Source organism: Lolium rigidum, chromosome 3, assembly GCF_022539505.1.
Source record: "Lolium rigidum isolate FL_2022 chromosome 3, APGP_CSIRO_Lrig_0.1, whole genome shotgun sequence".
NCBI lineage: Eukaryota > Viridiplantae > Streptophyta > Magnoliopsida > Poales > Poaceae > Lolium > Lolium rigidum.
This window is the reverse complement of record NC_061510.1, coordinates 313,506,351-313,522,988: the sequence shown is the minus strand read 5'-3', so window position 1 is coordinate 313,522,988 and position 16,638 is coordinate 313,506,351. Positions and strand designations below refer to the sequence as shown.

Genomic DNA, 16,638 nt, shown 5'->3' with positions numbered 1-16,638 from the left:
CGTTCGTTGCTCTTCGCGCCTTGTTGGGACTTGCGCAGCTCTCCCTGGAGACGACCGACAAGTTTACCTGGCGCTTCTCCAGCGACGGCGTCTACTCGGCCTCCTCCGCATACCGCCACCAGTTTGCGGGTGCGGTGGAGTCACCCTTCATCCAGCTCATCTAGAAGCCTTGGGCTACGCCAAGGTGTCGGCTTTTTGCCTGGTTGCTTGCTCAGAACCGGCTGATGACGGTTGATAGGTTGTTGGCGCTGCAATGGCCAAACGGCTATTTCTGTCCACTTTGCATACGAAACCTCGAGACTTGCATGCACTTGTTCGTCGACTGCCCTCTATCACGCAGGATTTGGGAGCGAGTTGCCACACTCGCGGCGGCGCCAACCCTGGACCCTGCCTCCTGGGAGATGAACCCTGGGATGTGGACTGGATGGGCAGCGTTGCCTCGGGGCTACCCAACGCCGAAGCCTCCCGTGTACGCTCTTGGGCTATGCTTGTGCTCTGGCACATCTGGCTCGAGCGTAATGCTTGTACCTTCCGCGCGTCCACCTCGTCGGTGGAGTCTATGCATGCCAAGATTGCTGACGAGGCCGCGACATGGGACCTAGCTGGCGCGAAGATCTCTGCACCACGCGAGTAGTCGGCTAGGGCTCCTTCTCTTCGACAGTGGTGTGGCCTCCCCCTGCTTGCTCGGTTTGTTTGTTGTGGCTAGCCTTTCTTTATGTATTTGTTGTATCGTGAACCTTCTCCCTATTAATATATCGAGCAACTCACCTGCCGAATTCTCAAAAAAAAATTATAACCTCTCTGGTGTAGTATCATTGTCAACCTCTCCGAAGTTCCAAACTTTGACTGCTAATTTTTTCTACTATAAGAGATACTACTTTTACTCGCAAGTCTCAACTATTGATCATTGACTATAGGCTTAAAAACGAGAAAAACTCCACACCGGATAGTGCAAACCAAATGGATTTGGTTTTTTTTTGGTATGATGGGTAATCTGGCAGCCAAGTGACGACACATCACAAGAAAATAACAAGAAAAAGGGTTGAAGGTCAAATTCTTAAAAAAATTATGAATTCTTTTTGACGAGAATCAAGACTCCTCCCTTTTCCGGGCTTGAGACGAGCTATGTGATAATATTAGCCTAAGCTTATCATTAGTGAGTAGGCGGCGGTGTCCCCCCTCCTCCCACCTCCTCCAAAATAAATCCACCCCATGACCAAACCCAAATAAAAATAAACTCAAAATGCATAATATATCTTGTAAATACCATAGAGAAGAGCTAATACCTTTTTTTTTTTTTGGATTTTCTTCTTGAGACAATATACCACATGCCACAAAAGCAAACAAAAGTAGTCGATGCATGACATGTCGCCAAGCTGTCTAGAAACAAAGCCAGCATGAACAAACTACTCAGTGGACTTTCGGTGTACCATTGGATGCTCATTTGATATCTAGATATAAAGCATGCTTGCCGTATATAGGTAAATAGTGACCATAGACCACATGTGCTGATCCCCCGGCCCGTAGCTAATTGATGAAAAAGAGCGCATTGTCAGTTCAAGATCTTTCTTTATCTTGTTGGCATATTTGTTGATCGTTTCACGTTCGGCTAATTTCAGGAGACAGAAGACACACAGGCGCTCGTTGTACACCGCTAGTCGATCGACACGTAGCTCCAGCCTTACACTCCTCACTCCCTTCGTCGCAGTTGCATTTCACTCTTCTCCGTCCATAAATCCACCCGCTCGCTTCACTTGTCCTAACCAGTAGAAGAGCAACTCACAGTGATCCACTCTCTCGATCCCGCTCTCGCTCCCGCTTAGCTCGCAATGGCGGCATCCTGTCTGCTTGGCCTTCTGCTCATCGCGTGCGTAGTCACCGCCGGCGGCGACGACGGGGCGACCCTTCCCCACCTCCAGCTTCCGGGCACCCTCGACCCGAGCCGTGGACACGCGTCCGACGCGCCGACGCCGCAGGGGCAGCTCACGGACATCCTGTCCAGGAGCGGCTGCGGGAGGTTCGCGGCCCTCGTCGCCGCGACGCCCAACGTCAGCGACGTCTTCCAGCAGCGCCTCGTAGAGGGTGGCGGAGGGCTCACCCTTTTCTGCCCCGACGACAAGGCCATCGCCGCCTTCGAGCCGACATTCCGAGCCCTCGGTGACAGCGACCGGGTCGCCGTGCTGCTGCACCACGGCGCCGCAGGGCTCTACGGCCCGGTGCGGCTCGCCGGCTTCGCGTGGGTGGGCGTGCCCACGCTGGCCGTCGCCGACGCGGTCACCAACGAGATGCAGACCGTCCTCGTCCGCGACTGCTGCGACAGGATGGGGCTGTGCGTGTCGTCAATGTGGCCACGGGCCGGCAAGGCCACGGTTACGAAGACGGTCTCCTCGGAGGAGCCCCCCCTCGTCCTTTACGTCGTGGACGCCGTGCTGCTGCGAGATCTTGAGAAGCTGGATGGAGGAGAGGAGAAGGCGGCGGCGCAAGGTGCCGGTGGGTACCTTGGTTGGCTGCAATGGCAGTACTGCGGCAACCTGCCCGGGTTGGCGCTGTGGTGGATCGGATCGGGCGTCGCGGGCTCCCTGATCGGAACATGGATGGTTAGACGCGGGATCTAGGATGCAGGGATGAAAGAGCAAGGCCGGAGGAGGAGAATAAGCACGCCCGAGTCTTAACTCTTAAGTTGTGTTTAGTTGCATGGTACTCTAGTGCTGGATCCGTGAGTTATGTTGTTCCTCTGTGTTGCCTCGATCAGCATATTTCTTCGAGCGATCTTGTCTGGTGTGCGAGTCCATCACCCATCTATAATTCTGCAATATTCTTGCTTTCTGTTGTTTCTGTTGTCGTGAAAAAGGATGTAGCTAGTATCCGAGCGATCTGAACTCCTTTTTTCTTTGACACTCAAGTGACCAGTCTGCAAATCCTTGTATGAAGCAAATTAACAGTAGTAGCCAATCAAAACAAGCTTCTTGTCTTATCTTTTTTCTTGTAGGAAATATTGTATATATCTGCTTGTACTGATGCATTTGACTATTTCTAGCTGCATGCTGCACAATTCCAAGCAAATCGGGTTATCTTCAGGGTCCTTGGAGACCCCTCCTAACTCCTATATGCTTCCAAACGATAGGTGCGTTATGGTGCATCAAGAAACAACATTCAGTCCTACTGTTTTCTTCCGGAACTTTACACAGGCTCGCTTTGTTACATGTAACATGCTTTTTAAAATCTGAAATATCCAACCAACACTTAATCCTTGAACTAATAATACCCTCTCCATCCATAAATAATTGACTCAACTTCGTCTAGATACGGTTATATCTAGAAGCGTTTCAAGGATACATCCATGTCTAGATAAATTTGCGGCCCTTATTTACAAATGGCGGGAATACATGATAAGTGGCGGTACATCGCCTCGCTCCAGCGTCAAGCATATGGAACTACTAAAACTTTATTCTGATGTAACCTTGAAATAAAGTAGAATGGAAATGCATCTGACCGCCATTTCTCGGAGCCTTGCAAGTAGATTTTATGGCTACGGACTTTGGAGAGAGTTCATCATATAACCTTATCCGAGTGTAACTGCAAAAGCACTGTGACAAATGCATGTGAGTTACTTTTGGTAAGTAGTTGAAATAGGTTTTGTCCAGCCTTTTAGTTGTTAAAAAAAGAAGGGGCAAAAGCTTTACTCAAAACTATTGATCAAGAAGAGAACGACTAATTAATTAATGGAAATATGGGGAAAAACCATTACAACAACACATACTTTCGACAACCACAAACTATCATAGCATGCAACTCCTATAACACAAACTCTCGACACATTGCCAATCCCACCGCTGAAAACATACCAACAAAGATCTCAGAAACGACAACGCAAAGAGCTGAGAACTATCCATCAAATAGTTGCGACTCCTTCCTTGTGGTGCTACTCTTCTTGATTTTGCTGCTGAGATACCCCTTCACCTTCTGAATTTTGTCCATGGATGTCTTCTCCCCACCAAGAGGCAATCAATCTCCTTGACATATCCAGGGATAGTCGCCACTATACAAGAAAGTAAGTAGGATATCTCTCTAGCAAAGAGGGCCTGGCTCCACCGGTGATGCGGAAGCCACCGCCAAGGTCCCAAGCGACTCCACGTGCAAACACAGCACCGATAGAGGATGAGAAGTTTTCCCACACGGTCTTTTGGTTTTCACTATTTTACCCCCAGAATTATCTTTGATTGACAGTACAATAGAGTATACTACCTCTATCCCAAGGATTAAGGCTTATATTTTTTTCAGAAAGTCAAACTATGTTAAGTTTGACTAAGTTTTTTATAAAAAATTATTAACATGTGAAATACAAAATCAATATTACTAGATAGATAATGAAATATATTTTCATGGGCTATCTACAAAATATCATATTTATTGATAGATTATTCTAAAATTTTGGTCAAACTTTACTTGTTTTGACTTTTCCAACAAAAATATAAGCCTTAAACCTTGGGATGGAGGTAGTATCAAGTAATATCCACCGGTGTTTCGCAAAAAAAAATTAATGCCACCGGCGAGAACCATTAGGGAAACTATCTTTGTAGGTCATCGACCATTATTGATGGTTTTTCACCGACATGGATAACCTCCGTAGAAACTGGGTTCAGCTTTTCCTTTCAAGACACCATATAAAATCGTGCAGTCGATGTGTCGAATGCCAAGTTGCTAACTAACTAGGCTTACCATGCGTTTACGATTTGCATTTTGGGTCTATATCACAAGCCTTGCTCTCTCTCTCTCTCTCTCTCTCTCTCTCTCTCTCTCTTGGCCTCGTTTTTAACCGTGCAATAGAAATCCACTTCAAATCCGAGGAGGAAATGCATGCAAAAAAGGAAGGTGAAACCGGGCGAAAGCAAAACTTATAAAGAAAAAACAGACGAAAACGACGTTCGCATGTGGCGCACAAACAGAGGCTCTCCCTCCCTGGCTGAAAAGCTCCTATGAGCGTGCGACACGTTACCACCCCTGTCTACAGTTCTCAGATTCGCAGTTTACCACCCCTGTCTACATTTCCCAACACGGCCACACAACCGAGCTCGATCTACACAGCTCTGATCGGCTCACGCATACACAGTTTCAGCTCCCGTCCCTAGCTAGGTTAACTTAGGCTCCTATCTAGCTCGTGTCCATGGCCACAAAAGGTGATGCTGCTTGCTCTTCTAGTTCTAGATGATCACATGACACAAGTTGGCATGATACAAAAGCTAGCTGTCTAAAGCAAAGCCGGCCTGAACACGCTGCTGTGTGGACTTTCAATCTAATAGTGGATGCTGAATAAATCATACATGACACTTGCATGCAATGTAACCTGACGAGTTTAATTATGCCTGGTCCATATTCGCCAAAGAAATCTAAGGTCGCTTTTTTTCAGTGTAACACGACAACAGTAAAACCAACAGAGTAAGATGGTATCACACGGTGAGAAAGACACACCCTTGATGTTATTTTCCATTCTCATGTACTACATGGTTGCATCTAAGAGAAGTTCCATACAACAGAAGAGAGCGACTAGAACAAGGCCACCCTCTTGGTAGGAAAATGCTCCGTTTCCTTCGTAGGCTCGTCGCGTCGCGGCCTCCGGATCGTGCGCCGTTGATCGTCTGTTGATGCGCGGTTGTGGTTGTGCCACGTCGCCCTCAGTTTCGGACCAGATTGCCCCTGCGTTTAATGCTGCAACGCCCCGTGCCCGCACCGACCCTGTCCATTTCGCACGAGCCAACCGCGGGCGTCGTTGGAGGAGGCGACGGCGGGGCGATTTCTGCCCGCCGCCGGCGAGCTGCTGCCGCTAAAGGAGGGCGCCGTCGATCCTCGTTGTCGGCGTGAGTTTTCGCACCTTCTCCCCTCTCTACCTTTGCTTCCTTAGTCTCTGGTTTGAGCTCCCCCTGAAGATCTAGCTGTAGCGCCGCCGTTCTAATTCGCCGTGATTCTCGCTGTAGCGCCGCCGTCTAATTCACCGTGATTCTCGCTGTAGCGCCGCCATCTAATCCTCCGTGATTTTCGTTGTAGCGTCGCCGTCTAATCCGCCGCCAACGGGGAATTTTCCACCGCATTTTGACGGAGATCTAGCTCATCTGGTGCTGCTCGACTCGTGGTGAGTTCCTTTCCAGGTAGTTTTGCTTCTAGCGTGCTGTAGCGTGTTCTAGTGTATTTTGTTTTCGTGGTGCTCGTGGTGCTCGACTCGTGGTGATTTTCTCTAGGTTTTTGTAGTGGATCCATCTGATGTATCTCGTCTGGTAGGAATGTCTGTGTTTTTGCTTCAATGTAGCTTCATATTTTGGCATGTTTTTATGTATGTTAATGTCAGCATATTATCCAGTGGTATGTAGCAACCATTTTGCTTTGGTATGATGCATTTATAGGTTTGCCAGCAATGTATGTTACAATTAGCAGGTTCCATTTTTCTCATGTATCTATGTGGCTGCTACTGTATTGGTTATAGGTTTAAATGATGGAGGTGGATCCCGTCTATAACTTGAAGGACAAGCGGGATGTTATTGCAAAGAGGAGTGCATTTAAGAGCATGCTTAGTGTTGCTCCATTCACTGTGCCAAATCGCCTTCTTGATTTTATTGTGACACATACGAGTTATCAGCTGCGTGAGTTCTGTTATCATGGGAAGAGAATTGTGTTCACTACAGACATGGTCAGGAAGGTGTTTAATGTACCATCAGGTAGGGCTGTTGACTTGATTAACAAGAGTGTTCCATGCCAGCTGCGTGATGTTTATAAGCAGAATAACCCAAGGCCGCCCATAAAAAATGCTGAGAAGGTACTGCTTTGTTTGTGCTTGAAAATACTTTGTGTTTTGTCTATTCCTGATGCTCTCAATACTTTGTGTTTTGTGCTGCAATATTACTTTATTTTTGTATCTTTAGATAGCAGTACAAGTTTCATTAGTTATCTGCCAGTAGCTTATTTTTTCACCAATGCTCTTTTTACCCGTCGTTGGGTGCTTCTGTACTATGACATTTTTGCTTTCTGTTCCTATATTTTTGTTTTGCATTTTTTACTCATGCTTTTTTAATTTTTGTAGGTGTTACTGGAATGTGACATTAAAGATGAGGAAACCATAGTTAGGAGCTGGGATCTTCTTGTGCTCGCAACGGTTCTTAACCCGAGCACTTGGTAATATGTTGTCTATGGACTATCTTGGATGTCTTGCCGACCCTTTCTCCTCAGTGGAGCTAGCTTGGGATCAGCACATATTGGATGAATGTATGTTGCATCTTAAGAAAATCCAGGAGAAGAAGGCAAAGCTACGGGCATCGAGTGTCGTGGGTGGTGATTTACGGATAAGTGGTCCTTTGCCATTCCTTGGGGTATGTTCTTTTTCTTCCATGTTTTCTTCATTGTTTTTTTCCTGATTTCACATGCTTCCTTTTCTACCAATGTGCTTAAACAATGTGCTTCATGCAGATTGTTTATATGGATCACTTGCAATTTCCTCCAAATGAGTATGTCATTGACTACTCACTGCCTAGAATGTGTCATGTAAAGAGCAAGGACTTCGAGTTTGTAGTTGCTACTGATATTGACAAGAAAAAGCTATTCAACAGTACTATCTTTGCAAGGAGACCTGTAAGTCTGAATTCTTGTTATCAGTTGTTGGCTATTTGTGCATCCTTCTTATATGTATACATGTTCAATAATTGTTTTTCTTTTGGCTTCTGATGTTTTTACAGTTTCTTCCGTTCTCAAGTACTCCATATGCTCAAACTGTTCAACCGCCTGAAACTGGTGAAACTGGTGAAGATGTCGAAGTTAACCCATCGGCATCACTGAATGAATGGCTTGTTCCTGGTTTTCCAAACAGCCGGGAATTGGAGGTAACCAATATATCAAAATTTGTTTCCTGCATTAGACTACTTTTTAAAAAGGCTTTATCTAATAATTTTTCAGGTTGCTACCTTAGACTTTTTAAATTGCTGCCATACTGTTATAGTTTTGCTTCATTGGCTTCCCCTGTTTGCTGCTACTTTTTCAATATAAGCAATTGCTTTTTTTTTATGTTTTTGCTAGTAGGCTTATATAAGTGCTTCAATGATGATTTCCACTTGTCTCTTTAGTTCTAATTGAAAGCTTCATTACATATTATTAAATGTTGCTACCTTTTAAATTTTGTACCTTAGCATTTTATACCTTAGCATGTTTTTTAATGCTGCCTTACTATTATAGTTTTGCTTTATTAACTTTTGCTTTTTGCTGCTTGCTTAGTTCATGCTTGGTTTTATCGGTATTCTTCATTCTACATTTGCTGCAACCTATTTTTGCTTCAGTAATAATCAAATTTTGCTATTTCTTTTGTAGATTCCAGCTTGTTACAAGCACCTGTACGATAAGCATAAGGCTATTTATGCTGCTGATGTCGAAGCAACTATGAAGAACCTTGGTGTTGCGCTGAAACGCATGTATTCTCAGCGTATGTCCGCTCTATTGGTTGACGTTGATGCTCTTATCCAAGAAGGCGATGGTCCAAGTATTGTGTTTCCATCAGAAGCAAATGGTGAGCAAAGCACAAATCCCAATGTATCTACGAGAAGAACGAGGATGCTGCAAAGGATGGACAAAATACAATTGATGAAGGAGATCACAACAGCGGAGATCACAACAGCGGTGATGAAACTGAAGAAGATGTTGACTTACAGAGTGATGCAATGGAAGATTATCCGGAGGTTCATGCTCGCAGCGGCATACTAGATGTTCCACAGCCTGCAATAATTGTTGATGCTTCGTTTAAACAAGGGTACACTGGTGAGTTCAACTCTGTTGACAGTCCGGTGAGATCTCCGTTTCGTTCTAGTATACCAGAGGGTGTATCTGCAGAATCCTGGAACCGTGCTCCGGATCCTCCTTCAATGGATTTGTTTCCTCAAGGTTCCGAAGAATGGGAGTTCTTCAATGCAATCCCAGACAGAACAAGTCTTAGATCAACTGCTGATACTGCTCGCATCTTCCGATATGTGTCCGGTTCACGTGCACGAGTTGGAGAAGCCACTGTACGTCGAAAAAAACATCTTGTTCAGTCGATGTGGCTCGCTGTGGTTAATCCACCTCCTGCAGCTGTTATGAAGAAACCATCTGGTGCGGCTGTTCTGGATAATCCAACTGTTGTGACTGTTCTGAAGAAACCACCCGCTGCAGCTGATGTGGAGATGGTACATGTTGTGGCTGCCGTGGAAAATGCACCTGATGTGGCTGCCGTGGAGAATTCAACTGCTGCGGCTGCTTGTGGAGAATAAGGCACCTGCTCCGCTCGTTGTGGAGAATCCAGTTGTTGCGGATGTTCTGAAGATACCACCCGCTGCAACTGCCGTGGATCCTCCGGAGAATCACGGTAAAGAGTCTGATGTGGATAACCTGCCTGCTGCGGCTGTTCTGAAGATTCCACCTGTTACAAGTATGTTTTTTTGTATATCTTTTTGTGAAAATTTCTTGGGTTCCATGGCTGCAGCTTATTTGTGTTTTGGTTTTTTTTGCAGCAAGCGAGAATGATTCAACCGTTCAAAATTTCATCATTGTTGAAGCTGCTGTTTTGGGTGAGCCAAAGACACCAATTGGCCCCAAGAGTGCAGGTGCACTGTCTGTTTCAACGTTTTATAGTCTTTTGTATGCTTTGTTTCAATTGGTTGACACACCCTCGTTTTTTCCTTGTTTTTCTTCTACCTCTGCAGATGTCATTATGGATTCTGTTGAGAAAGATGCTACTACTGGGGTAGATACAGTTGATAAGAGGAATAGAGCAAAGAGATCAGCAAAGGATGAGCTTTCACATCCTAAAATGAAGAAGATTCGGGTCTCTCAAAATACAATTCATACGTATGACAAATTTGTCATACATGGTCGGAAATTAAAGAGGCAGCCGAAGAATGATATACCGTGAGTTCACATTTTTTGTTATATTTGCATTTTTGTTAAAACAGTATGTTTCTTTATTAAATGGATGTTGCTTCAATTGATACTACAATGTGCTTCTTTGGTTCAATTTAGGAGTTTCAATATTATAAATGTATTGCTTCATTACATGAAACTTTTTGCTTCTAAGCATGTAAGCGGCCTTTTTATGTTTTTATATATGCTTCTTCGCAGCAAAGCTTTTGTTCAGATTGGACGCTCCTTTTGCACATACGAAGCTTTGTAGCTTCTCTCAAGCCTCGAATGCCACTAGATAGCCAGGTAATGGATGTGTGGACTGAGAAGTTCAACCGTGAATCAACATTATTGGCTGCGAAAAGCAACCGAGCGAAGAAAAAGTATGCATTCTCGCAGCATATGGTGATTAGTACTTCCAAGACTTAACTTTTCAAACATTGTTCCAGCAACATTCAATCCAGCATCTAACAAGACAGTCATGAATTTTTCAGTCTAAGCTAATTGTCGATCCAGCAACATTCAATCCAAATGAATGCATGAAAGATTTCAAGTCCGAAGTCAGCAAGTCAAAAATGCTAAAAGATGACCTCGTGAGCTTTTTATTTTTGTAACTTGTTTTTCCTGTTGCATCTCATTTATGGTAGACTTCAGAAGGTTCTTAATTTGTTTCAATGGTGTTCTGCAGTTGTACTTTCTGTTGTGAAAGACTACCACTTGGATTGTGTGTTCTGTCAATCTTGTGCACAAGCGAGTACCACATTTTTGATTCATTGCTTAAAGCTGATGGTACCGGCAAGTTGCAAGAAGCTGCAAATAATCCGGTTAGTGATACAAATAGTTCATGTAGCATATGTGTATTAAAAATCAATGACTAACTACACTTGCTTTTGTTACTTCATAGTTCACAAACTTCAGGAGGCTTGTCAATGAGTCAGGTGTAGCGAAGATTGATTGGTCCGTTTACAACTTGTCTACACCTGACCATCCACAACAGAAGACAACGTAAGTTTCGTTGTTTTCAGAGCCTTTTTTGCAAAATCCAAATTGTTACCCAAACATACAACTCACACACTAATTGCTTCCATGTTTTATTTTCATGCTACAGGTTTGATTGTGGATTCTTACGTCTTACGTACATGGACCATTTCACGGGGAAGGTGGTGGCGGAGTTTGATGACAAGGTCATTCCAGATTTTCGCAAGTACATAGCATCAAGTCTGATCAACAATAGAGACAACGCAGAGTCTGTTGAGAAGCTTATGGATGCTGAGTTGCAGTCCAAGTAGGAGTTTCTGTAGTTTGATAGTACTAGTCTTTTTGTGGCAGAGGTACTATAGTTTGATCGTTGTTCTGGAGTCCTTTTGTCGGACGGATGCAAACTTTGATCTTCGCTATGTAAATGGATGGATGCTTCATTTAGATTTCTCCGTTTATATGTGCACTACAAAGCCTTGTCTTCGACGCATATGTTAATGCAATATGAGGAAACAATGCATATTTCGCAATATATATCATGACCTCCTTTATTTGTGTTTTAATGCAGCAAAGATCTATGTTTTTCCCTATGTTACTCATTTGTGTGCAGCAAGATCTGAGCACTAATAGTTATATACTGCTGCTTCAAAAGCATACCTGACAAGCTTCAAATGACAATTCTTGTTGCTTCAAAAGCATAGCTGATCAGCTACAAATTACAATTTCTGTTGCTTCAAAAGCATGTGTGATCAGCTACATAAGACATGTTTTGTTGCTTCAAAAGCATACCTGATCAGCTACATAAGTCATTTTCTGTTGCTTCAAAAGCATACATGACAAGCTTCAAATGATAATTCTTGTTGCTTCAAAAGCATAGCTGATCAGCTACAAATTACAATTTCTGTTGCTTTCAAAAGCATGTGTGAGCACTAATTTTTGTTGATTCAAATAGGAGGTCCATGCAATTATGCCAGAAGAATGCAATTATATGCTACTAATCTCCTTTGCTACACTCATGCTAAAACATCGTCTACCAAGAAATACCCAACATTTGTTTTTGACAAATATCATGCTGCAAACACACTTTCTATGTGCTTCATACCACCAGAATTACTGCTTCTAATACATTTACCTAATGCTTCAACCAAAGTAAAGGGTCTGGTACACTTATCCTTCAAAGCATATGTATGAATTCTTTACATGGTACCACAGGTTGCTCCAAAATAGATATTTCATACTTAACAGCAAACAAATCTGATGTGCATTGCAGTTTTTGTGTAAACCTATAGATGTGTTTCTTACAATAATTTTTCAAGTATGTACTAATAATATCAACCTGACTACATTTACGTAGTTAACATTATCGCAGCATCTATAACCTCAACTCAACGCCTGCAGCCCTTGCTTCGTCAGCTTGTCTTGCAAGTTTCATCCATGTGCATTCTTGTATCGTGTGACCTTCTTCATTGCAATAGGGACATTTTTTCACCCTTGCCTTCCTCTTCATTGCAGGTTCCTTCTTGGTCTTGGGTTCACTCGCCTTCTTCGTCTCTTTTTGTTTGCTTCTTCTCTTAGCTCGATCAAAGGCTTATGTCGCTTTTCTGTTTCTTTTGGACGTCCTTTAGGTTTGTTCCTGGGTGGGTTTCGCAGGTTGCCACTTCCTTGTGCTTCATCTACTGCTGCTTTCTATTGTGCTTCATTACCCTGATGTCCTGCTTCATGCTGTTCCGGCTGCATATCTTCTTCTTCGTTCTTGCATTCCATTTCGAGCTCTCCTCATGTTAGTTACAATTTTACTTGCTTCATCAACCATACTTGACACAATTGCATATGTATCTTCAGCATAGCAAGCATCCGAAGCAAGATTGTTCATCTCCCTGCACAGTGCATTGTACTTCAGTGTGTTGGTTGTAGGAACCCCAAATCTGATTGTGTTTGCGACGGGGTCTGGTGGAGTTGTTGTTGCCGCAGCAGACCAGCGATGAAGCAAGTACCTTGCTGGGTATTTCTTGGACATTTAGGTGCACCATCACTCTGATGATGTGTGCGCATAAAATACCACACATCTCGAATGTGTTGCAACCACAACTATACAATGATTCCGCAGCATCAACTTCAACTCGATATGTTTTAACATCAAGTCCAATGTTTGGAATAAGATCGAAACTCAACTTTTACGCTTCAACATGAATTGGATGAAACCTTGTTGATGTCGAAATCATTTTCTGGAACCTTTCAAACACTTCTGGGGTGTAGAATTTCTGAGATTGTGCCTCAATGCTCCAACTGCAGAAAATGATAGTTGCAAACATAAACAACTATTAGATATTGTAGATATATATTATTACATTTCAATTGAAGCAAGCATATATGAACAAATCGAAAGTTGCATCATGAGGAAGTTGGATATATCTAACCTTCCCCAAAGAGGTCTCCCTGTTGTCTCCATGGTGAAACCTGCATTATCTTCACGATCTAGCATCAAGTTCTGGCACAATTCATATTGCTGCACAAAATTCCACACGGATTCACTTGGTCGAACTAGCTTTTTGAAATACGAATTCATCCCTTCAGATCTTCCAGTTGTAGATGTAAACGGGAAGAATACGTACTTGAAATAGACAGGTGCCCATTTTTTTCGACTGTCCCACATGTTCTGTAGGTGTTTGTTTTCAGACATTGAGTGTACTTGCAGCATGTGCTTCCAGCAGTACTCAAATTGTTCAGGTGAATCTGTCCCATATATACATGAATAGAAAGCATCAGCAAAAGGGTGCCCATCAACTAATTTTGGACCGAGTTTCCTTCTCGCCAAGTTCACCACATGGTAGAAGCAACATCTGTGTATTGAGTGAGGGAAAACTTTGGATATTGCATTACCAATTTGCTGATCTTCATGTGTCATTATATGATCAGGAGCCACTTGATTCATCGCCATCATCCACCTTTCAAAAACCCACTTGAATGTTTCAAATGTTTCATCAGGTAGCAAAGCACAGCCCAACACAATTGTGTGTGTATGGTTATTTATCCCGACTATTGGCGCAAAAGGCATATTGTATCTATTAGTACAGAAGGTAGTGTCAAAAAAGACACAGTCCTTGTACTTTGGATACAACGACCTAGTTTTCCCGTCCACCCAGAACAGAGCCCTTACAGCATTATTCTCATCCAGCTATGTTGCATAAAAGAAGCTCGGGCTTTCAGCTTTTCTTTTTTCAAAGTACTCAATTGTCAGACTCATGTCTCGCAGCGAGACATCATTACGAAGCATTGTTCTTATGTTCGAAACATCTCTCTTCACATAACCCAATGTACTCGAGGTCACCACCACGAACATTTCCTAGGCACCCCATAATCCGAGCAGTACTAATGTTTTGATTATGCATGGTTTGCAGCAAGCTGAAAGTCCTCTTCGGCACCTTCCTATGTGAGCGGTAATATCTGCGTCGCCCTAGTTGCTTCACCATAGGGTGTGTGTGATCCTCTGTGAAAGCTGTCCTTTGTCCAACAACCGTTTCGCTTGCCAACATGCATATGTGCTTTGCAATCGTAGCGCAACAGTCTGTTTCGTTGCCTTGTATCAGACAGGTCCATCTGCAGCCCTTTATTTTTTGATTGTTTCTTCGCAGTGAAGCTGCTCATGTCAACTGGACTATCCATCATATTTGCAGCAAAATCTTTTCTGTTTCGGTTTCCTTGAGTTGCAGCAGAAGTTTTCCCAGTATGGACGCACTCGAACACCCTGTTCAGTATTGTATCCTTTGGTACATTGCGTGCTTGTACTTGTATTTTGTGTTTCCTATTCTTATGCCAAACCCTGTTTTGTAGGCATAGTCATTGTAGACTTTATATGCTTCTTCTAGATCATCGAATTCCATGCCAACATAAGGAACAACCGGCTGTGAAGATATCTCATCGAGCTGCTTCTTCAGCGACATTCCCATCGGCAGCACTTTCGGCCCCGAAACAAACGTAGCACTTTACGGCCCCGGCACAAAAGAAGAACTTCCTGGTTCCGGTACAAACTCAGCATTTTCATTCACCGTAGCATCAACACCACAATTATCTTCATACTTGCTGGTTGAGATCAAACCCTCCTAGAATGCTTGTCAACAACAAACCTCTGCAAACATTTTTAGTTATGGTTAGTTGATACAATTTTTAGTTATGTTGTATGGCAGCACAACAAAAATTAGTTGAACATCGTTTTGCATTAACTACGGTGCTTCAATGAAACAATGTGAGAAAATAATATGACACCACGAGCTAACCTTTTGATCATTGAAACAATATTTTTCTGAATAAATTCACATCTGCTACCTAGTATAAGAAAATGCTACCAAAACAGACTACTTGTGCAAACAAACATGAAGCAATGTCACATTAGTTGCAATAGTGTACAAAATCATCCACACAAAGCATCTGCTACATTGAAACACTAGGACAACATGTCAATCATCATGAGGACAGGAAACCATCCGAAACCCTAGCAGCATTAGCAACAACTAATTGCAGATAGGATCACTCACCGAAGCGACGGAGTTCTTCAATCTCGGGATCCCGAGTAAAAATTACTTCAGGGGTTGTTGTAGCGAGGACGAAAACCTTGCAGCAGATCACCCTCTCCGGCGCTTGCACGAGCACTCTCACATCGTCGGGGACGACCATGGTTTGAAGCGAGAGAAGGATGCCACCTTCGATGGTGGCGCGGCCAGGTGATTTGGATCACCTTCGGAGGGGAAGAGGATTGATCGGAGTAGGTGGGCCATCCTCCCGCCGTCGATTGCTGCAGCGTCCTCCGGCGATTGCTACCTGGCGCGCCGCCGCGCCGCGCCGCGATCGCCATCTTCCGCCGAGATCCGTCCAGGGTGGTGAGCTTGCTGCGAGCAAACAGAAGGTTGCTTCAATGAAGCATAAGCGGGAGAGAGGGAGAGGGAGCTCCAGATCGGACGGTCCTAATTAAATCCATCAACGGTTACCGATCCGGAGGCTCGGTCGTTCTGTGCCTCCGGAGGATCCTCAGCGCGGTCCCTCTTGGTAGGGGTGCAAACGGACATGATAATTTTGGCACCGAATTCGTTTCTGAATCTGTTTGAGAGAATACATATTCCATTTGAAGGAACCTAGCGGATAGGATATACGGTATTGGATATGGTATACCAAATAGCACCAGGACATCCTTAGCCAAAAAAAAATAGGATGATCCGATTATTTTTATCCGAATAATCTGATATTCATGTGAAACATCGAAGCTAATATAGCACATTTAGTAATGAGTGAGTTTCCTAGTTCATCCCTTAAACAATATCTCACTGACGTAGTAATTATATCGATATATGGAGTACAAACTTATTAGTATACCGTTGAAACATGAGCCGGTGTGTCCTTGTGTGTGTTTGTGTTATTGCATCCATATGCATCTATTTTTCTCATGTGGCTATGTTATATTTTTTTATTCTATCATGTTACATTATCTCATTTATTAGTGTTTTGTTAAACTTGTTTTATCAATTATTTTTGGTTGTATGTTTTGTCAACCTATGTAATATCCCAGGTTTAGAGGCTACAAAATGAGAGAACACCAAAGTGTGCACTGCATTCATGCATAGAAAATCCGGGGAATTTTCGCGCTTTCAAATAAAACTTACCACAATAACTGAAGTTTCACTTGACTTGCTGGAATTGAAGTACATCATCCAGTCAAGCGCTATAAACTTCACTGTGACCTTTGCTAAAACCTTGTTTTGGGTAGAG

General features: G+C 43.5%; 1 protein-coding gene across 1 annotated transcript; it reads left to right on the top strand.

Annotated features, from left to right (window-relative positions):
- Window positions 1-1,829: 1,829 nt before the first annotated feature.
- On the top strand, window positions 1,830-2,615 carry LOC124696874 (fasciclin-like arabinogalactan protein 2). Its single transcript, XM_047229540.1, has one exon. It carries the CDS (start codon window positions 1,830-1,832, stop codon window positions 2,613-2,615), a length of 786 nt encoding a protein of 261 aa, XP_047085496.1.
- Window positions 2,616-16,638: the final 14,023 nt, after the last annotated feature.